Source organism: Mustela lutreola, chromosome 8 (genome assembly GCF_030435805.1).
Source record: "Mustela lutreola isolate mMusLut2 chromosome 8, mMusLut2.pri, whole genome shotgun sequence".
Lineage (NCBI taxonomy): Eukaryota > Metazoa > Chordata > Mammalia > Carnivora > Mustelidae > Mustela > Mustela lutreola.
The window spans coordinates 78,927,235-78,950,183 of NC_081297.1; the positions used below are offsets into that span (position 1 = coordinate 78,927,235).

The 22,949-nt window shown below is 40.0% G+C and overlaps 1 protein-coding gene and 1 long non-coding RNA gene across 23 annotated transcripts in view; one reads left to right on the forward strand and one right to left on the reverse strand.

Annotated features, from left to right (window-relative positions):
* The window catches only part of C2CD5 (C2 calcium dependent domain containing 5), a 98,260-nt gene extending 90,169 nt beyond the window's left edge, over positions 1 to 8,091 (reverse strand). For 12 of the 21 annotated variants that reach the window (XM_059185753.1, XM_059185751.1, XM_059185747.1 and 9 more), the window contains exons 1-2: positions 7,889 to 8,090; positions 7,615 to 7,733 (exon numbers count right to left, since the gene is read on the reverse strand). In XM_059185753.1, the coding sequence (XP_059041736.1) occupies positions 7,615 to 7,704 (90 nt within the window). In that variant the 5' untranslated portion in view covers positions 7,705 to 7,733; positions 7,889 to 8,090. Of the gene's footprint in view, positions 1 to 7,614; positions 7,734 to 7,888 lie in introns of all 21 variants that reach the window. The other 9 variants (XM_059185745.1, XM_059185736.1, XM_059185734.1 and 6 more) reach the window with 1 other exon arrangement.
* Positions 8,092 to 8,217: 126 nt separating this feature from the next.
* LOC131838916 (uncharacterized) overlaps positions 8,218 to 22,949 on the forward strand; it is a 33,420-nt gene continuing 18,688 nt past the window's right edge. The window contains exons 1-2 of one of the 2 annotated variants that reach the window (XR_009356743.1): positions 8,218 to 8,401; positions 13,169 to 13,326. This is a non-coding gene — a long non-coding RNA (uncharacterized LOC131838916). The remainder of the gene's footprint in view (positions 8,402 to 13,168; positions 13,327 to 22,949) is intronic. The other variant, XR_009356744.1, reaches the window with a different exon arrangement.

The following is a 22,949-nucleotide window of genomic DNA, read 5'->3' on the forward strand; positions in this document are numbered from 1 at the left end:
ATTCTGGATCCACTTCCAGGAATTTATCCTAAAGAAGCATTTTCACATGAGTCTCCTTCCTACAACACACTAAAAAAACCTAAGTAATCATTCAACAGGAAAATGACTGAATAAATTACATGTTTGCTACTTAAAGAATGGAGCTGATTTTAAGTACTGCCATGTGGAAATGTCAATGACATAATAACTGAAAAAAAAAAAGCTGCAGAATCTATAAAGCATGATTACGTTTTTTAAAATGTAAGTAAGACTTCTTCTTTTTTTTAAAAGAAAGGTGGCGGAGTAAATGAACACATGCCAAAACACTGAGAGTAATTATCTCTGAAGAAAGGACTGACATGGTATAGGGAATACAATACAGTGTAGTAAATTACCAAGTAAAGGGCTTTAAAGTTTCACTTTTGAGTTATTTGAATCTTTTGTAATGGGAGCCATTCATGTATTACTTCCATAATTTTTTTTTAAATCACGAACAGTAAGAAATGAAACTTAATGGGGATATGGGGGACGGAGAGCCTGGGAAGAATAGAAGTTACTGTTCAGTTACTAATTTAATTTTCAGTACATTTTAATATCTAAAACATCAAGGAAATACTTCTAATTTACCTAATACCAGGTTCATTTGAAGTAAAACATTGTTAGGATTATGAAATCATTCAAAACCTTTCAAAAGCTAAAAGCTTAGGTTCAAGCACCAAAACTACCATATCGTTCTTTAAATTATGAATTCAGGGTGCCTGAGTGGCTCAGTCGGTTAAATGTCTGCCTTTGGCTCGGTTATGATCGCAGGGTCCTGAGATTGAGTCCTGCATGGGCTCCTTGCTCAGCAGGAAGCCTGCTTCTCCCTCTGTCTGCTGCTCCCCGTTTGCATACTCTCTCTCTGACAAATAAAACCTTTTTTAAAAATGAAATATATTCAATAATTATTTCTATAACCTCAACAACACAAATATCAAACACCTCAGCCCCCATAAGGAGTCCCACATCGGGCTCCTTGCTCAACGGGTGGCCTCTTTCCCTCTGCCTGACACTCCCCCTACTTGTGCTCCCACTCTCTCTGTCTTTCTGACAAATAAAATCTTTTAAAAATAAATAAATAAATTATGAGCTCAGCCATCTTCAGGTTTGCTCCACTATACTGTACTGCTATATCGTGCCTTTTATTCTTCTTTTGGTCAACTGTCTATTCTAGATATAGTAAAGATCTGATAGCCCCCAACTGTATTAAACGAACAAACAAACAAAAACCAAGATTTCAGGAAAAGAAAAAGGCCAGAATGCGTACTTTGCCAAATTGTGATGATTCCCCTTCTACTAAAGAAGGATCACAGTTCATTTGGTCTTATTTAATTCGGAGGAGCTTTTATTACCCAGCAATTAAATGAATACCTTACAACTTTGTTAAAGAACATCAGGGATTTTAATGAGATTCCCTAGTAAAGAAAAGCATTCTCTTTCCCCACTCATTAGCTAAATTACCTTGAGAAAGTTATTTAACCTGCTATTTAAAGCTGCTTCCTCCTCTGAAAGGGGGACTGTTTTATTACAGGAGAAAATGCATGTAGAGACTAGCAAAATGTCTGGTACATCATTAAATATTAATTTCTTTTCCTCTCCCTATTCCCTCGAAGGCTCCTGGATAAACACAAAATGATAATATAGCTTGTCAGTTTGTAACATGCTCATTAATACTGGGATAAATTTCCATTAATACTTTTATTATATAGAATTCCATCTCATTCATCTGGGGATTCCTGTAAGAATAACCATCTTTAACTACTACTTGGTGGGGTGCCTAGGCGGTGCAGTTGGTTAAGGTCCTGAGGTTGAGCCCCACATTGGGCTCTGTACTAAGCAGGGAGTCTGCTTGTGATTCTCTCTCTCTCTCTCTCTCTCCCTCTGGTCCTTCCCCATATTATCCTCTCTCTCTAAAATAAATAAATTAGTCCTTAAATACATACATACATGTATGCATACTATTTGGTCTTCACTGGCTTCGTAAACTACTCACATCACACACAGTAGAAATTCCCTCAACCAATGCAATCAGGACCAGTATTTGATTGGTTAATCAAATAATCTGGTAATCTGGTTAAATCAAAGAATCATTAAAAATGATTCAAATGGTAAACATTTTAAGATAAGACATATAAATAAAATATTCATTCCCCTATATTTGAATGTAAGGCAAAGGCCTCTTCTTTAAGCAAGGGTCCACTATTTTAGAGTTCTGCATCTTTTTTTTTTTTTTTGCATAAACCACACCCATAATGTACCATCTGTGATTTCCAGTTTGGGTTTTTTTATGTGGTGGTAGAACTTAAAATTGCTTGTAAAAATATATGAACGCAGAATCCTAGATTTTTTTAGTCTTTTCTCCATCTAATTCTAGAGTGATGTTTAGTGACTATATCCATATGTCTTTACATAGCATTATCAACTTCATTTTCACTCTTATTTCACCAATTTACATAAGGTTTAAGTAAATTACAATAACAAATAGAGTTGGCATAAACAGGTTTGGGGAAAAAACATAATTACCTCCTGGTAAAGTATTATCAGCCAACTGATGAGAGAAGTAGGAACAGAGAATAATCTAGCAATGTGGGGTATTCAAGAATACCCTCATGGAAGGAATGCAGAGCACTGAGGACTGTGGTAAGTGAGCTAATAGAAGTTGTTTAAGAGAGCTTCTACTGTACAGACTTCTCCCCCCTATAGTTTTCGGATCATTCAATAACCTGCATCCCCCTATATAGCAAATTTTATTCCACAAAAGAACCCTCCCAGCAATTACAGATGTTCTCTCTCTCTCCTTTTGCTTTTACTGAGTTTGTCCTATTCATCTAAAAAAGCCCCTTTTCCTCTCTGCCTATAGAAATTTTGCCATCCTTCAAGCCCAGCAAAAAGACTTCTCGTGACCAGTTCTGGCATCGTTATCTCCCTTTCCTATGAGCTTAAATAGTACAAGAGGCTACATCACACAATTTATCCCTTTATTATATAGTAATCCTTCATTATCCCCCTTTTCCTGCATTAATCTTTCCCTTCCTGCAGGATTTTTCCTATTACCACAGAAATATGTTCTAGTATCTTCTCATTTATTTTTTTTAATACTAAAAGCTACATACTCCCCAAATACCACACAATTTCTCCTCTCCCCTTCACAGCCCTGTTTCTTGAAACAGCTGCCTATTCATGCCTCACCTCTTCCTCACCTCCCTTGTATTTTAACCCTTGTTAACTTACTACAGTATGGGCTTTCTTGACTCTCCTTATCAGAATCAGTAACAACCCCCACACTGTACAATTCAGTGATTTTTCTGTTCTCTTTACTTGACCTCTCTATGCCATTTAATGGTTGAGGGTTTCCTCTTTCCAGAAACTTCCTCTTGCATTCTGAGACATTACTTTCCTGATGTTTCTCTCTCCCCATTGGCTGATAATCTGTTTTCTTCCCCTAATCTTCCTCCTCTAATAGCTTAATGTCAAGTTTTTTCAAGGATCCATACCTCTTCTCTCCCCCACTAAGTCAGAGGTTTACAAAAGGGACAGACCAACTCCTAAGGGAATTTTAGATATTTCTATATTTGTGGAGAACAGTTCTAATATTTAGAAGCAGGGCCAGAGGAGGCACGTATCCTGCAATGCAAGAAATAGTTCCCAACAATGAAGACTTGTCTCATGTCAGGACTTTCAAATGTCCTACCAGATAATCACATAGGATTAAAAACCTAACTCATTTTACAGATAAAGATGTTGTAATGCGGGAAGAAAGGGGAGGTTGTAATGCAGTTTTCATAAACATAATTGTCAAGAAATATAACCATCATGTAAATTAAGGGAAAATTCTGCTTTTCCCCATTAGTTGATTATTTTGAAAAATCAGATAGCAATGAAGGTCTAAGATGTCAAAACTGCGTGACTATCTCACTATATGGAGTCAAATTCACATGATTTTTACACATAGGTGAGAAGCTCCCTATCTTGTATCCTTGCTTTATTTTCTCCATATTCTTACCATCTATCAGTTTATCTTATAATTACCTTCTTTATGAACTTCATCCTCCCAGTAAAATATGAGTTCTATGATTAAAGAAATTTCTGTCTTAGTCATTACTATATCTCCAGAACACTATACTATACCCAGTACAGTGATGGACATATACAAAGACTTAATAAATATTCATGGACTTAATCTGATTACTTCGTATCTTCTACTGTGATCATGAACAAGTACTTCTATATTGAAATACATACTAAAAAAATTCTCTAATTTGTCAAACTACTAGTTAGAACAATGTATTGATTTTTTTTTAATTGTGAGGCTAAGTTACATTAGCCATAAATATTATGACAGCATAGTAAAGAGTGGATTTCAAAATACCTGCTATATAAAGGGGGCACTGGGTCTCACAGAGTGGAAAAGCAATGGCCTGTATGAGCTTATTTCTAATTCACATCTCTCTTCTTTTTTTCCGCCCCCCTACATCTTTCTTCTGAACACCATACTCACAAATCTAACTCCCTCATGGACAACTCCAATTAACATCTCAAACCTAAGACACCTAAACAGAAATTGATCCTCCACCTACTCAAACAACCTTTACAAATCCTATGGAGCCTCAGAAAATTACCCCAAAGATTTCAGAAAGCCCTGAGTCATCTTTTAGCTTCCCTTTCTCTGGTTCCCTCTTCTAGTCAACCAATAAATCCTCTAGAATCTATCTTCAAGGCTTATGTGGAATCCACCCACTTCTCTCCATTACCAAACCAACATCTTGGGCCCCACCTTCTCTTTTTATGAATTATTATAGAATCTCTTAATTAGTTGTCTCCTTCAGCTCTTTCTCTCTTCAGTCCATACTCCAGACAGGAAAAGAAAAAAAAAAGTACTAAACTCAACAACCACTTCCCATAGAACTTGAGTAAAATCCATATTCCTGGGGCGCCTAGGGCTCAGTGGGTTGGGCCGCTGCCTTCAGCTCGGGTCGTGATCTCGGGGTCCTGGGATCAAGTCCCGCATCGGGCTCTCTGCTCAGCAGGGAGCCTGCTTCCCTCTCTCTCTCTCTCTGCCTTCCTCTCCATCTACTTGTGATTTCTCTCTGTCAAATAAATAAATAAAATCTTTAAAAAAAAAAATCCATATTCCTAATCATGGCCTCTAAGATCCTGCATGATTGGCTCCTAAACTCTCCAACTTGCGCCAGATCCCAGCCACACCCATCTTCCTTCACTTCCTAACACACTCCCTGAGCAGCGGGCTCCTCCTCATCCAGTAGGTCTTTGATTGACACTTCCTCAGAGGTCTCCTGCTCACCCAACCCAAAGTAGATGTTCCTGTTAATCTCTATTGTTTTCTACCATGACACCCATCACAATTATCTATTTAATCATTTCTTTACTTTTTAATGTCTGTCTCTTCCACCAAAATATAAACTCCATAAAACTGGGAACCAAGTCTAGTTTCTTTACTATCACATAGGCAATCAGTTATACCAGTGACTAGCACTGGCCTGGCAAACAGCATTCAATAACTATTTGCTAAAAAGAAGGAATTAAAAGTCACTCTCGAATCCAACCATTCTCTCACCAGCAAAACCATTTATTACCAAGGCATGACGATTGTACCTAAAAAATGTCCTTCAAAGGGTTCCTGGATGGCTCAGTCAGTTAAGCATCTCCCTTTGTCTCAGGTCATGATCTCAGGGATCCTGGAATCCAGCCCTACATTGGGCTCCCTGCTCAGACGGGAGCCTGCCTCTCCCTCTCCCCTACCCCTGCTCATGCTTTCTCTCTGTCAAATAAATAAATAAAATCTTAAGGGGGAAAAAAAAATGGGAAATGTCCCTCTCAAGTCTTCCACCTCTAATCAGTTTCCACAGTCATTCTCAACATGCACATATTGTGTGGATAATTTTACCACCTTCTTAACTGATCTCCCTGTCTCATCTTTCATCTGTCCAGTCCATCATATAGTCATCCTATAAACAACCTAATAAATATCCTATTCCATTTCTCCTTAAAAAGTTCTCTTTGTTTGCCCCTGCTTATAGAATAGGAAAAATTATTTAGTACAGAAAGTGAGATTTGGCACCAATCTACTTTTCCAGCCTCCACTACCCGCATATTCCCTTTTACTCCAGACATATCTCAAACCTAGTTCCCTGAACATACCATGTATCCCATTCTGTGCCTTTGATGTTCCCTCTGCCTAGTAAAATCCTGAGTGTCCTTCAAGATTCAGCTCAAATGTCATTTTCTTAGGAAAACTTCCTAAACTTTCAGAGACAGAATGAAGTTTCCATATTCTACTACATTCATCACCTTGTCTAGAGAGTCAACGTTAGCACAGTGGTTAAGAGAACAGACCACAAGCCTATTTACAAGGTTAAGAAACCTTGGGAAATTATTTACTGCTCCTAGACCTCCGACACCTTAACTGTAATATGGGATAACAATATAATAGGACTGTTATGAGGAATAAGAATTAAAAAGTAGTTAGCAAAGATCTGGCAATGAGACTCAACACGTTAGCTATCAGTTATTAACCTAAACTGTATGCGTCAGTCCCTGAGCTACTTGAAAGCAAAAACTATGCTCTGGCCATCTGTGTATCCCCATTACCCAACATCTGACCCAAGAGCACACTCAGCATCTGTTTCTCAAGTTGGGATTAAGAATGACCACGGCAATGTTGGGGGAGGGGGGGGGAACTGCAGTTATTAAGTCAGAGAACCTTTACAGAACCTCAAGAATAGTGTATATTGCGATGAAATCAGGTTGTATATTATCCTGTAGCTGTCAACTCTTAAGCATTACTAGCCCTAATGATTATTATTCTAATGCTCTGGCTCATCAAGTCAGTTTTTATTACAATTTTTACTTGGCTTCTTTCAGACTCAGGGTTATTACTTTCCGAGCCCTAGGCTTGTGCTAATTTGCATGAGTTTTAAACTAATCATCTGGCTTAAAAAGCAATTTTGCAATTTAAATCCATGGCACTTAATTGGCTTCCTACCTCAAGGCACTAAATTACCCTAAAACAGTTCATCATACCTACCAGTCTGTACAAGAGCAGAGGGCGTTATGGTTGTGTTTACACTGATGATTCAGACAATGCTGCGTTCAAGAATGGATTATCGGGCCCTCTAGGTCTCCAAGTGCCCATAACGGACTGTATCTACCTTCTTCACGTGGTCTCCATTACTCTGGCTGGAGGAACCGCCTCTCCTTGAGTCGATGGCGGTACCCACGTGCGTGTGCGTGTGTGTGTGCGCGCGCGTGTGTGTGTGCGCCTGAGCTCCGCCGGCTGCGCGGCCACGCCTCAGGATCGCCTCCTGCCTGGCAGGTGGCCCGCTCCGAGTCCTGACATTAGGGTCACCCCAGCATGCAGAGCAGTAAGAGCCTCCCCACGCGGGGAGGGCGCCGCAGACGCCCTAGAGCGGGGCACCCATCAGACGGGCTGCAGTCCCGGCGCTCAAGCTCTCAAAGGAGGGCTTGGACGAGCACCCCCACAAAGGACAGCGGCCGACAGGAGAAAGGGCTGCAGAGCTGGGGGCGAGGCGGGGCTGGGTGCTCCCTGCGTTTTGAGGGGCAGGACCTGGCACCAACCTCCACGAAGGCATCAGTCAGGTCACTAGCTCGGTCCATCACTGGCAAATGGCGCCCGGCCACGATTTTCACCTTGAGCTTGCCAGGCATCTTCTCGGCTTCGGCCTCTCCGTGGGCTCCTGCAGAAACAAACAAGCGAGTCTGCGCCGAGCTCCCAGCCGGGCGGGGGAGGGGCGGGAGCGCGCGGGGAGCTGCGCCTCGGCGGGAGCGCGCGGGGTAACTGACAGCCGAGGGCGCGCGAGGGCGCGCCGTGCCGCTGATCGCCGCCACTCACTCTCGGATGAATGAGGGGGCCGTCCAGCGCGGGCGCTCAGGCCTCATTCCGGGAAGGCAGCCGGAGGAGTGGCCCCGGTGGGTTCTTCCACCCCGGTCCCACAGCGTTGGCAAGAGAAGCAAAAGCCAGCCAACATCCTGTGGACGACCTGCCACCTCTACTTCTGTTTTCCTCCCCCCAAAATGGCGGCTCTCGGGGCGTGGAGGGAACATCGATCATTCGGCGCTCGGCCCACTTTACAGCGGCGAGATTAAATCGACGGAGAGCAGTTGGAGGGGGCGGGGCGGACTTCCAGGAAGCCGGAGGGCAGGGAAATGGGTCGAGCCCTGCATCATCCACCGAGCCGGGGCAGTGGGTCGGTGCGCAGCTGTTTGCGAGCGGGCTCGCTGCTTCCCGAGCAAAGCTGGCGTAGGGCTCGGGGGCATCGCGGGTCTCTCCCTTCCCAGCTGCAAACGTCGCACTGTCGAGGGCTGCGATAGAAGGAGAAGAGGCGGAGACTGTTAGAGGAGCGATGTCAGTCGGGCTTTAACCACGTTTGTAAAATAAGTTTACCTGGAATGAATGCAGTTTGGGTTTTATATGAATTAGAGTATGAAATTTTAGGGACATCTCTGGTAGTCGTAAATATTCTATAGCAACATTTTTTATTCAGTCATGTACACGTGTGCTGGGCTGTAGATGTTACTGTGTGTCTTGGAGAAAAACAAAACTTTGAAATCCAAAGCCTCTGGTTAGAGAGTTTCCCCTGCACGCCCAGATGGACGTGGTGTGTTTACTAAGGATCAACAAGCCAAAGACCTAAATTGCAGGCAGGAGTTCAGGACCTCCTCCGCTATGAAATTTCTAGACAACTGCAAAAAACAAACCTGGTGCTCTTAATGAAACACCTGGGACAATCGACCCAATAATATATGTAAATAAACATGCAAAAAAGAGGCGAAATCTGTAGGCTCAAACCATCGGGAAAAAAATTAGGGAAATTGAGGCATACGCACACGATGTAACCTAAGTCACCGTATACCGAGTATCAACAGTACACGCCATATCAAATAACAAAATCGCCATTAACAATTCAGGTAGAGGGCGCCTGGGTGGCTCAGTGGGTTAAGCTGCTGCCTTCGGCTCAGGTCATGATCTCAGGGTCCTGGGATCGAGTCCCACATCGGGCTCTCTGCTCAGCAGGGAGCCTGCTTCCCTCTCTCTCTCTCTCTCTCTCTGCCTGCCTCTCCATCTACTTGTGATTTCTGTCAAGTAAATAAATAAAATCTTTAAAAAAAAAAAAACAATTCAGGTAGAAAGATTTTACCACAGGATTCATTAGGAATGGAAAATTCCCAAACGAAGATTTTTTTTTTAATTGATACACCTTTTCTTTTCTTTTCTTTTTCTTTTTTCTTTTTTCTTTTTAAGATGTATTTGAGAAAGGGAGACCATGGGGATGGGTGTGGGCTAAGGGAGAGAGGGAACCCAGAGCAGATTCTGCACTGAGCCGGGAGCCCTTTGCAAGGATGGATCTCAGGACTCCGAGATCATGACCTGAGTTGAAACCAAGAGTGGGATGCTTAACCCCCTGAGTCATCCATGTCCCCAAACTGATAAATCTTTTTAACCTTAAAAATACTGAACAGGTTGGGGCATCAGGATGGCTCAATGGTTGGAACAAGTGACTCTTAATCTTGAGGTTGTGAGTTCAAGCCCCACATTGAGTGTGAAGATTACTTAAAATCAAATATTTTAAAGAAAATACTGAACAGATTAAACTAACTCTAGGCAGTGGTGACCCAGAATTCTCTTTTGAAGGCAAAAGTTCCTTCTATAGAGGGAATATTATTCACGTGAGAAGTTAAAATCTTACAAAGAGAAAAGAAAAAGTCTTCCTCAAAATAAAAATCTGTAAGATAAATCATTGACTTTTCAGACCAAAGAAAACTTCATCCACTCAAACTATGAAAAAAGAGTAGAAGAGTACAGCTCACATGAGGATTTCCTTGCATCCTACTGCAGCTTTTTGTGGAATCTAACTCTACTTGTAAAATGCCTTTACCAAACACTCACGGTGAGCAACACGATGTGATAAGTTAATTTTGGTGTGTTTTGTTTTGGTGGTAGAGTTGAAATAGCCTTTTTTTTTTTTTTTTAAGATTTTATTTATTTATTTGAGAGAGAGAGAGAGAGACAGTGAGAGAGAGCATGAGCAAGGAGAAGGTCAGAGGGAGAAGCAGACTCCCCATGCAGCTGGGAGCCCGATCCCGGGACTCCGGGATCATGACCTGAGCCGAAGGCAGTCGTCCAACCAACTGAGCCACCCAGGCGTCCCAAAATAGCCTTTTTTTTTTTTAAGATTTTATTTATTTGAGAGAGGTGAGAGAGAGAACACAGAGAGAGGGCAAGGGAGAAGCAAACACCCCACTGAGCAGGGAGACCAATGCAGGGCTTAATCCCAGGACCCTGAGATCATGACCTGAGCCAAAGGCAGATGCTTAACCAACTGAGCTACCCAGGCACCCTGAAATAGCCTTTTTACTGAAATCAAAGTAATACCACACTACCAATTCATTAAAAAAAAAAAAAAAAAAAAAAACCTGAGTATCAACAAAAGCCAAACTATGGAAAAAGCCCAAATATCCATCGAGTGATGAATGGATAAAGAAGATGTGGGGGGTGGGGTATATAATGGAATATTACTCAGTCATCAAAAAGAATGAAATCTTGCCACTTGCAATGATGTGGTTGGAGCCAGAGTATATTCTACTAAATATAGTAGAGAGCATGAGCAAGGAGAAGGTCAGAGGGAGAAGCAGACTCCCCATAAGCAATACTTATTGCTTATGGGGAGCAATACTCCCCATAAGCAAAACAAATCAAAGAAAGACAAATACTATATGATTTCACTTATATGTGGAATTTATGAAATAAACAGATGAACAGATGGGGGGGGAAGAGAAGGAAACAAACCATAAGAGACTCTTAAAAAAATATTTTATTTATTTATTTATTTATTTATTTATTTGACAGAGAGAGACACAGCAAAAGAGGGAACAGAAGCAGGGGGAGTGGGAGAGGGAGACACAGAGAGAGACACAGGCTTCCCACAGAGAAGGGACCCTGATCCCAGAATCCTGGGATCATGACCTGCGCCGAAGGCAGATGCCTAACAACTGAGCCACCCAGGTACCCAATCGTAACAGACTCTTAAAGGCAGAGAACAAACTGAGGGTTGTTGAAAGAAGGTGGGTTGGGGGGATGGGCTGCATAGGTGATGGACATGAAGGAGGGGTTTTGTTATGGTGAGCACTGGGTGTTGTAAGTAATGAATCAATGAGTTCTACTCCTGAAACCAATAATGCACTGTATGTTAACTAACTAGAATTTAAATAAGAATTTGAAAAGTACTCAAACATAGAAGGAAAAAAATTGGAAAACTGAAGTTTTGTAACAATCTTAATGGAAAACAATGCTTTGTATTATAAGATGTTGTAATATAAAAATATATTTGCAAATTGGACAATTAGAGGTTAGCAATCTCAGCCTCCTAATTAGTATCCTGTAAGGTACTTGCACATACATACCTGTTGCCTTAGGCTTCATTAACAGGAGATTATAATTAAGATGTTTCCTGAAGACTTTTTTTTAGTAGAATTAAGCCTGACTTCAGTTTGTTTTCTAATAATGGTACTAGTTTCTTTTAATTAATGCTGGGAGCAGTGTTAACTTTCCTGAAAAATCTATCATGATCTGGTTCCTAATTAGCTTCTGTAGCTTCATACTTCACCACTCTTTTTGCATCTTAGATCCCATAATAATAACATGTATTGAATACCAGCTACTGAATTCAGTGCTTCCCAGCTTTTAAAGGTCCCTAGAATCTTATACAATAGGAATTATCAGCCTTCATTCTATAAGTGAAGAATTTGAAACTTTGCAATGCTTACTTGATAATGACCCAAAGTCACAGAGCTAGTAATGTTGGAGACAGGCTTTATATCTAAACAATTTAATTCCAAGAACCCCTCTTTAAAGGTTGTGTATAGTTTCCTATAAACTATGCTTTTTTTTTCTTTTTCTCATACTCTTCCTAGCAAACACTTAAGAATTCATAACTCAGAATGTTATTTCTAATGTCTTCCCTTATCTCCTTCCTGATAAACGTACTCTTCACTTTCACTACTATGCTACCACTAAATCTAATGCATCTATTGTTGCACAGTCTATATAGATAATTCTTTATCTTTCCCTCTCCCCTATTAAACGTCGAGCACCTTGAAGGGAAGGACTATTTCCTGTCCATCTCTCAATCCTCAGTTCCCTCCCTGTACCCTTCATGTAATCCACAAATTCTTGTGCAATTAAATGTTAATAACACATATACGTTTACTGTTTTGCTCTCTCTTTTCTGGCTTCCTAAAATGTTCCTTTGACTCCCTCTCCATCCCCAAGGTTAAATTTCTCAAGGGTTATCTATAATCGGTGCCCTCTCCTCACTTCACAAATAGTCCTAAAACTATTTCTGACTTTGGGGCACCTGGGTGGCTCAGCTGGTTGAGCGACAAACTCTTGATTTTGGCTCAGGTCATGATCTCAGGGTCATGTGATCAAGTTCCACTATGGGCTCTGCCCTCAGCATGGAGTCTGCTTGAGATTCTCTCCCTCTGCCCTCCCCCAACTCACATACACACACACACACACACACACACACACACACACTCCCTGTCTCTCTCTCTCTCTAAATTCAAAAATAATAATAAAATAATAATAAAAACAAAACAAAATATTTCTGACATTAGCTACAGCCACTCTACCAAAACAACTTTCTCTAAGGCCATCAATGACCTAAATCCATTGCTAAATCCATTGGATAGCTTTTGTTCTACAGGATTCCCAGTAGCATTTGACACTGTTAATCATGTTCCACTTGAAATGGTTTTCCACTTTATATTCAGATACTATGCTTCTCTTGTATGTTGCACCATATAAATATTTGCCTTCTCAGCTTCCTCACTGGTCCTAACAAAAGTATGAGTTTTCCTCAGGGTTTCAGTTCTTGACCTTCTTTCCTTCTAACTATACTTTCTCCTTAGGTGATCTTATTCATACCTGTAATTTCAATTTCTATCTATTTAGCAGGATTCTGATGATGTTTTTATCTTCATCCCACAGCTTTCTTCTGGTATCTGGACCCATATATTCAAAATGCCAGGTTCCTATTTCCAATTGGAGTATCAAAGTGACCTTAAAGTCAATATCCAAAACTGATCTTATTTTCTTTCTCTCTCCCACAAGGACAGCAGCAGCAATTACAACAACGACAAAATAAAAAGCCTGGTCCTTGTCTACTCTGTTACCCGTCTCAAATCGCAGAACACCAGCTACCTAGTCAAGTGCTCAAGCCAGAAACTCACCGGTTTAAGTTGGATACAAATGGCAACTTGAACTTTCAGGTACTTTTACTTTGATTTACTTCTGAAGCAGCAGATCAGCTGAATAAAGGGGTAAAAATGAGTTAAATAGCTAGGTCAGTTCATCTTCCCAGTAGTTCCCTTATTTCCCATGAAGGTGTGTCTCATGTATAGTAGGCACAATGACCTCATTAAGTAAAACCTTCTCTAGATTGGAAGATTACTGAAGTAGAACACATTGCTTTGTATCAGTACCCATCAATGCTCTCAGTGAGCCACGTCACCTAGGTGTAATGGAAAGGTTATAGGCCTTGATTTTCTGATCAAGCCAGCACCCAGGACAAGCTCTTCTTAGCTGTTTCTGTACTGCAAAGCCTGGAGGTTTTCTACTTATATCACCAAGTGTTATGGTTAATAACTCCTAAAGATTTCTCAAATCCATCTACTTTCCACTATTATTTCTCACGTGGAAGACTGCTATCCCCACTTCCACTCTTGCTTTCATCTAATCCATTCAGCATAAAGTAGTGCAAGTGATCTTTTTAAATAACAAATATTCGTATCACTTTGTATTAGGGAAACTGCTTGCCAAAGATCCCTATTCTTGGCAGGCCTTTTTCTTTATAAGAAAGTAAAAATGTCCAGAAATTCAAGAGCAGGACATCAGAAGTGGGTTTTTAATTTATTTTCGCATTCTTGGGTTTTTTAAAGTCAAACAAGGCCTTCTCCCCCTTGTGTTAATTAATCGCCTAGAGATTATTCCCTTTCAACTGAATTGTTGTTCAAATGCATTGTTCCATTTCGGTATCTACAAATTGAAATAGATCGCAATTCACCTCAGATCATAGGATCCAAATTATATGCCTGACCCTTTAAAGTTAACACAGTATTTCCTCTTATGCATATCATTTTTTCTTTGCCAATTAGGTGGCACTAATGGAGTTTTTATGATCCAGTAAGCCATTATCTTCACAGAGATACTAACACATTAATTGGATTAATTACACTGATACATAATTTCCTAACCCCTTTGTTAACTTCAAATCGTCTCCTGCTTTTGGAAGAGGAGTCCCGTAATATATCCAGTGTACCTTGGAAAGCAAAACTAGAGCTATATATTTACTAAATTGTCATGAACAAGATTCAGTTCCCAATGTGGATAAGTGTTACTCAATAGAAGAGTGCTGACTAGTAGAGTGGTTACTAATTATTGCAATTGATGGCAAGAACAAAAGTGAGCTGAGTTCATGGCTAGTACCTTGTATAGTTTACTGTGATATGAACCCTATTTGGTCTGTTCTAGATAGCTGGGTAAGGGATTTTTAAACCGGCTATAAGTTGGGTTGATTCCCACAGGAGGGAGTAGTTTCACATACTACTGGTGTCATACTTGCAGAAGGCTACTGCAATTCAAATGAAGTGAACTTGAAATTTTAACAATACTGTGGAAACCATAGTGGAATAAGATAAGTCAGTTACATAGCTTTTAATACTAAAGATGTTGGGACTTGAACAAATTTAAATTTTTTTTAAAGATTTTATTTATTTATTTGACAGAGAGAGATCACAAGTAGGCAGAGAGGCAGGCAGACAGAGAAAGGGGGAAGCAGGCTCTCCACGGAGCAGAGAGCCCAATGCAGGTCTTGATCCCAGGACCCTGGGATCATGACCTGAGCCGAAGGCAGAGGCTTTAACCCACTGAGCCACCCAGGTGCCCCTGAACAAACTTAAATTTAAATCCAGCTGCATACCCTGGGACCTTACCCACTGCTGCTCCTCTTGTGTCTTGACAACCAGGTAGATAATCTGTGTAGTGCTTCCCATTTGGATAAAGAAACTGACCACCACCTCCCCCAGCTAAGGGAGGTTTGTTCAAACGTACACTGATTCATGCTACTTTTGAGTGCCTGTTTACTTCTATTTAGTCAAAAACCAAGACTTAAAATCTAGACTATAAAACTCTGCTAGATTATGTAATCTGGCCCCTACCAATGATACTAGCTTTATTTTCATGACTTTTCCACATAAGATGACTTGTGCCATCTGCATCGATCTCTTTTTGACTACTGGACTCACTCTTCCCCCAACCCTGCTGGGTATTTTGAGATATTTCCTCCCCTGCTAACCACTAGGCAACTGGGGGATGGGGAGGAGAATTTAGGTGTAAAATAGATCCTGACACTGGCAAATGGTGGTAATTTGCCTCCGGTTAGTGAACACTCCCCCTCTTTCCTTCCTGTTAACACAGTATTTGCAAACAACAAAGTATTTTTAAAATTCTATTTCTGTGATCATATTTTCCACAAGTGTGTAAAAATCCTGAGGCATAAATGAGCATCACTGTGCCTTGGAAAAAAGTAAATGAGGTGGAGAATGATAGCTGTGTGCTGAATTGTTGTTGTTGTTAGGTAATTAAATTGACCCCTGATTTGATACTCTCTTTCCCATTTCTGGAATAAACCATACATATTCTCACTTGTTGCTCCTATTCCTCTAGAATGTACCTTCTCTCCCCACCTACTCAAATCTTACTGCCTCTCTCAACATCAATTAATATTTTCTAACAACACTTTATATATAAAGACATTAAATGTAGACCTTTATCTCCAGAAGATTACAATTTAGGTGTGTTGTAGATAAAACATGTATATATAAGAAATGTAACTATAGGGACGCCTGGGTGGCTCAGTTGGTTAAGCAGCTGCCTTCGGCTCAGGTCATGATCCCAGTGTCCTGGGATCGAGTCCCACATCGGGCTCCTTGCTCAGCGGGGAGCCTGCTTCTCCCTCTGCCTGCTATTCTGTCTGCCTGTGCTCTCTCTCTCCCCCTCTCTCTCTGATAAATAAATAGAATCTTTAAAAAAAAAAAAAAAAAAAAAAAAGAAATGTAACTATAGTAAGTGACTGTATACCATTGGGTATTAACAATGGTTTGGACAATAAAATATTAAAGTAGTTTATAAAAATTATTTGGGCATAATTAAGGAGGAAGCCTCACATAGAAGGTAGAATTTGAATGGGACATTTCTAGATGCATGGGAATTCATTTAGAAAAAAAAATCAAGAGCAAAAATGATTTTAAAAAATGTTTATGGCATAGTCTGGAAACTGTGAGTAAGCTAGTTTGGCTAGAATTGGGATTTTTTTTCTTTTTTTTTTTGTAGAAAAACGATAATTTGAGAGACAGATAGGCTATGCCTGGAAATATACGTAGCAATCACAATTAGGAAAGGGGCGATTCAACAGACAAAGCTGATGATCAAGAACATTCTTGTGTAGGCAAAGGAAGCCATTGAAGATTTTTTTTGGTGGAAAGAAGCATAAGTGGAACAATATTTTGGTACAATGACAGTTACACAAGGACTCAGTTTAAATTGAATTGCTGAAGACCAGAAGCAAAAAAATCTTTATTGTACTTTCATTATGAAATTGGCATGAAAGTGGTAATAGAAAAGAGAGTTGAGAAGGAAATCATTAAGGAAAAATTGACAACCATTAGACACTATATATCAGGGAGAGAAAGACAGGAAGAAAAAAATGCATCTGTTTCAAAACAGAGTAAAAGAAATGGTGGCATCATTATTAGAAAAAATGAAGTCTGAAGGTCAAGAAAAACGAGTCTAGTTTTGTTCGTGTTGAGTTCCTTGACGTCTTCCTCAACCATTCTAATCTGTTTTGACCTCCCTAAAACTTGGTGACTTCCCAAGAATTCATTATGCTCACTGCTCTGTGGGTTAGTTGGATAGTTCTGAAGGGAAAACTAAAGGGACTTCCTTTTTGGAAAGGCTCCATCTCTGCTGTTTTCCTGCTCGGTCCCATTTCCTCATGTTCTATATTTTACCTTGCACCTGAATAAGTCAAAAAAGCTATATTCCCACTCCAATGGGGAAGCAAGAAAGTTAATCATTTTTTAAATTTCATCGTAAGCCCCCAAACACCTGATGACATCTTAAGAACTGGATCCCAAATGTGTTCCAGGACATTAGCTTTGGACAAACCTCAGCTGACGCTGATATCAATACCCCCTACCTTCAGTGATTTATGAAATAACACCTATTGTTCACCTGTCACTCACCTTTGATCAGACTCTGCCCTGGATTCCCGAAGAAACACATACCCTGGACCCCTTTGCAGTATAAACCCCTCACCCCAAGCAGTAAAGAGGCTTACTCTCCTTTCCTTTCCAAGTCTCCCAGACACTCCATCTGCTATACTCAATCACTTAGACTACTCAGTAATCTCTGCTTTCACTTCCTCCTGGCTTGAATTTGATTTCTATCCTGTGTGAAGCCAAGGAAGGACCCTCTTGGCTGGTCCTGTGGGACATCCCTCTGGGTCCTCTGACTTGGCCTGCTTACATAAGTTCTGTAGGTTTTACTGGACCCATTCGTATAACGGCATATAGTCTGACTTCACTGGAATGTGGTCTTACAAATCTGTGTTCGGCACTGCCTGTCAGGCAGGATGGATTGGCTCTAACATGGTGGCCTCAAGCAGCATTCCAATAGGGCAAAAGCTATCTGCTGGTGAAATGCATTGCCTTCACTGTTACCAACGTTTGAAAAATACATCTGTGAGGGGCGCCTGGGTTAAGCCTCTGCCTTCTGCTCAGGTCATGATCTCAGGGTCTTGGGATCGAGCCCCGCATCAGGCTCTCTGCATCAGGCTCTGCCTGCCTCTCTGCCTACTTGTGATCTCTGTCTGTCAAATAAATGAATAAAATCTTTAAAAAAAGAAAACAAAAGAAAAAGAAAAATACATCTGTGGCCAGGACCCACTGTCATGACCTAGTCAGGTCTTCCCTTGCAAAGTGACCTTGATGCCTAAAATGACATCAAACTAAAATGTTTTGTTTTTTTATGTTTAGGGCCTTGAAAGGTGGGCTTCCTTTAATTGAAGTGTTGCATAAATACAAAAATTCTCATGACATAGAGTAAGATACAAAGGCAAAAACATCCTTTATACTTTTTTCCTTTGACTTTGTCTTAGTTTTTTAAAAGTTTGTATTTCGAATCAAATAATCCTAGCCTTGGGGCACCTTGAACGTATAATGACAGTATATCAAATCCTTCTCTTTCCAGATAAAAGACAGATTGTCTAATGTTCCAAGAGTCCTTGTCATCCACAACTTTCCCCACTTTTTGTTATTCTGACTCAGAAATAGAAATGATGGTTTATGGTGTTCCCTGAAGATTAATAAGTTTGAGAAAAATAAGCAGGGATTAGCAGAATGAAGATATCTTAGTCCATTTCCTCAATTAAACAGGCTTGGAGTAACAACACATGAAGATTTAATAACTAAGAGGTAAAGAAAAAATAGCTGATGGATAGCATTTGAAAGTTGCCTGGAAATTTTTTGCTTGGGGTTAAAAGAACAGATAAATTGAAGAATAAACTTGATCATAGGATATAGTACTTTGATGTTTCATTATGTAATAAGATAAAATATAAATTTAATAATTATTTTAAAATACTTTTTAAAAATATGTTTTTAAGTAGTCTCTACACCGAACATGGGGCTCAAACTTAAAACCGTGAGATCAGGGGTGCCTGGATGGCTCAGTGGGTTAAACCTCTGCCTTCAGCTCAGGTCATGATCTCAGGGTCCTGGAATCGAGCCCTGCATCGGGCTCTCTGCTCAGCGGGGAGTCCCCCGGCCCCCGCCTGCTTCTCTGCCTACTGTGATCTCTCTCTCTCTTTCTCTCTGTCTCTCTGTCAAATAAATAAATAAAATCTTAAAAAAAAACAAAACTCTGAGATTAATAAAGATACAAATGTAATGATCCGAAGGGGGGCATGCACCCAAGTGGTTTATAGCAGCAATGTCCACAATAGCCAAACTATGGAAAGAGCCAATATGTCCTTCAACAGATGAATGGATAAAGAAGATATGGCATATATATATATATATATATATATATATATATATATATACATTTTGCTTAGCATTATATAATTATATATATAAAATGCTAAGCAAAATGTGTATATAAAATGTATATATATATATATAATTATATATATAAAATGCTAAGCAAAATAATTCAATCAGAGAAAGACAATTAGCATATGATCTCTCTGATATGAGGAATTTGAGAGGCAGGGAGTGGGGTCATGGGGAGTAAGGAGAGAAAAAAATGAAACAAGTTGGGATCAGGAGGGAGACAAACCATAAGAGACTCTTAATCTCAGGAAACAAACTGAGGGTTGCTGGAGGGCGGGGAGAGGGATAAGGTGGTTGGGTTATAGACACTGGGGAGGGTATGTGCTATGGTGAGTGCTGTGAATTGTGTAAGACTGATGATTCACAGACCTGTACCCCTGGGGCAAATAATACATTATGTGTTAATTTTTAAAAAAGAGAGAGAAAGAAAAACCCTGAGATCAAGAGTTACATACTCTAACTGAGCCAGCCTTGTATCCCTTAAAATACTTTTTATAGTCAGCATCATAATTGACTGAATCAAAGGCACATTTCCATCTTCTCCTTACTTTGCCAGGATGTAACCTATCCACAGAGAAAACACTTGATGGGCCTTCCTTGGCACATGGTGATGGTAACTGAAATTACAGAAATGGTGTCTAGGAGAAAATAAGCACCTTGCTCCTTGGGGGCTTTTATTTTTATTTATGTAACTATTTATCAACTAACATCTTTTTTCTTTTTTTAGAATTAATTAATTTTTAAAGGATTTTATTTTTTATTCATTTGATAGGGAAAGCACAAGCAGGGGGAGGGGAGAAATAGACCCCCTGCTGAGCAGGGAACCCAATGCAGGGCTCAATCCCAGGACTCTGAGATCACGACCTGAGCCAAAGGCAGACACTTACCCCACTGAGCCACCCAGGTGCCCCTCTTTTTTAAATTAATTCAATTAGCCAAGATATAGTACATCACTAGTTTCAGATGTAGAGTTCAAAAATTCATCAGTTGTGTATAACAAGGCTTTTTTTTTTTTTTTAATCACTCTCTATTAAGTGGTTACAAAACAGACAGTTGTTGCTCAAGACATCTGGCACTCCGAATAACAGAAAGAAAACTTAACAAAAGCTTTGGGTTTCTAACCTTCTAAACAATGCACAAGTTCCAAAATATGAATGGCCAATTTAAATGAATGGCCACTCTGTAAAATTTAGAAACTGCTAATTCAGCTGAAGAAAAGCCTTTGCTCTTCTGGAGCTTTAGCTCATCATGCATTGAGCTCTTACCAGATTCCTTACTTAGGGAATTCCAAATGCCCTTCCCACTCCTCAAGCTTCCAGTTCTATCCTACCTCTGGTCATCTTTTTTATTCTGCAAAGAGCAAAACCAATACAGATATTTGACATGTGGCACCTAGATCTAATTTGCCACCACATTAAAACTAAAATTTTTTAAATTAAACTTCTAAGTTTGAGATGAAACTTTTAGGTTCACGTGCAATTATGAGAAGTAATAGAGGAATCCCAAGTACCATTTATCCAGTTTCCCCTAGTAGTAGCAAAACTCTAGTATAACATAACCATCACCTGTTATTGTTAGCTCTCCAAAAGAATGTTTTATTGTTTTATGGATTAGCTACCCATGGGCAACAGGGGTAGCCTGCACAAGCTAACTGTGTGACCAGTTGAAGTCAAGAGTCATGCTGGAAGAACTGCATTAGTCATATTAATCGCACTGAATGAAACTAATTATGTAATTATGAGTTGTTCAAGTTTAATGCCATTAAAAATTAGTTCTCTATGGGAAGGTGGGGAAAGGTACTAAGAAAAATCTTAGGTGTTTTTGTTTACATACTGGTTGCATTGTTTTCAAAATATACTTTCTTTTCCCATTCTAATGGGCTTTCATGTGCAGCGCTGTGATGGGCAAAATAGCACCTAATTTTCCACCCATCTGTTGTGCATGTCCTAATAATTCTTGGGACTATGACTAAAATGACTTTTCCTCTTATGATTATGTTCTTCTGTGGCAGAAGGGAGCCTGAGATATGGAGATGAATCTAGATGGGCCTAACCTAAATATATGAATTCTTTAAAAGGTAGGGAGTTTTCTCTGGCTGGTTGCAGAAGACAAACTTCGAGAACTGTGCTCTGGCTGGCCTGGAAGAAAGCAAACATACCATGTTGTGAAGTAACAATGGTGGCCATGGGGAAAAGACCTAACAGCGGCCTTTCATTGCTCAGAGCAGGGCCTGGCTGACAGCCAGCAAGTAAATGGAACTTTGGTCCTACAATCACAAGGAACTAAAACACCAAGGAGCTTAGAAGTGAATTTTTCCCCAGAGCCTCCAGACAAAAACTCAGTCCGGCTGTCTCCTTGGTTTCAGACTTGTAGTACCCTGAGCGGAGAATACAGCCACCATGCCACACCTCCGAACAGGTGGTAAGGTAGAGGATGGGAGAGAAACTCAGGGGACTCTGTAACGTCCCCTCAAAATTCTCTAATGACCTCTGCCTTTGAGAGTCAGCATACTAAAATTACATTGTGAAACTCGGATGTAACAAAGATTTACAGCAAAAGGAAGATAAGAATAAATAAAATGTCATGTGGCCCTGACTCACGTTGGAGTCATGTATGGTGGTAGCAAGCCCAGCACAGCCACGTGTAATTCACTACTGTCATGAATAAAAACTGCTGGTAGATGACACTTACGTCATATCTAAGCATATGCCTCACTGTATAAAAAACTTAGAAGCCCCTGCTAAACCTCAAAAGTTCTTAATTTTTTCACTCTCTCTTGCTTTGTTACTTCGTATCTCTAAGGAAAGTAGATTTCTCATTGTTGTTGAGGTAACCCCTTCTTCCTTTTATGTTTGTGGCACGTTTAAGAAAAAGTCCAGTCTGTGCATTTTTTTTTTAATTTTTCTTGCTAGGAAGACAAATACAGTTGCATTTAAACTAAATAGACACTACATAGGGTTTTAATATAAATACATAATCTTAGCCCTCTTCGAGAATGGGAGGGCTAACAAACACCTATTCAGCTGCAGGTATGTATCTTTAAGTTAGGCTCCGGGGATAAAGAGGAACAATATGATCCCTGTTGGAGGAACATAAAGTGTAGAGGTAGAGGTGGGGTCCTAACAGGGAAATGCAATGCAGCAAGGCAAATGCTATGGGAGAGGCAAGACAGGGAGTTGAGCACACACTGAGGAGGGGTGGCTAATCCAGTTGGGGCCAGAGTGGGGGGGTGGCCAGAAATCAAAAAAGGCTTCCCTGTGAAGTGTTTCCTATTGCTGTTGTAACAAACCGCCACAAACTTAGCGACATAAAAACAACATATATTTGTACAGCATGGTGACTATACTTAATGAAAGTTATTTAAAGAGTAGATCTTTAAAAGTTCTCATCACAAGAAAAAAAATGTAACTATGTGCAGTGATGGATGTTAATTAAACTTACCATGGTGATCATTTCACAATATATACAAATATCAAATAATTACATTTTATACCTGAAACTAATACAATGTTATGTGTCAATTATATATCAATTGAAAAAAAAAACAGCACAAATTTATTTTCTTACAGTTCTGGGCTCTGGATATTGGAAGTCCAAAATCAAGGTGTCCACAGGACTGTATTCCTTCTGGATCCTTACCCTTTCCTACTTCTACATACCACATATATTCCTTGGATCACGGCCCCCTTTCAGCAATGGTATCACTTTGACCTCAACTTCCA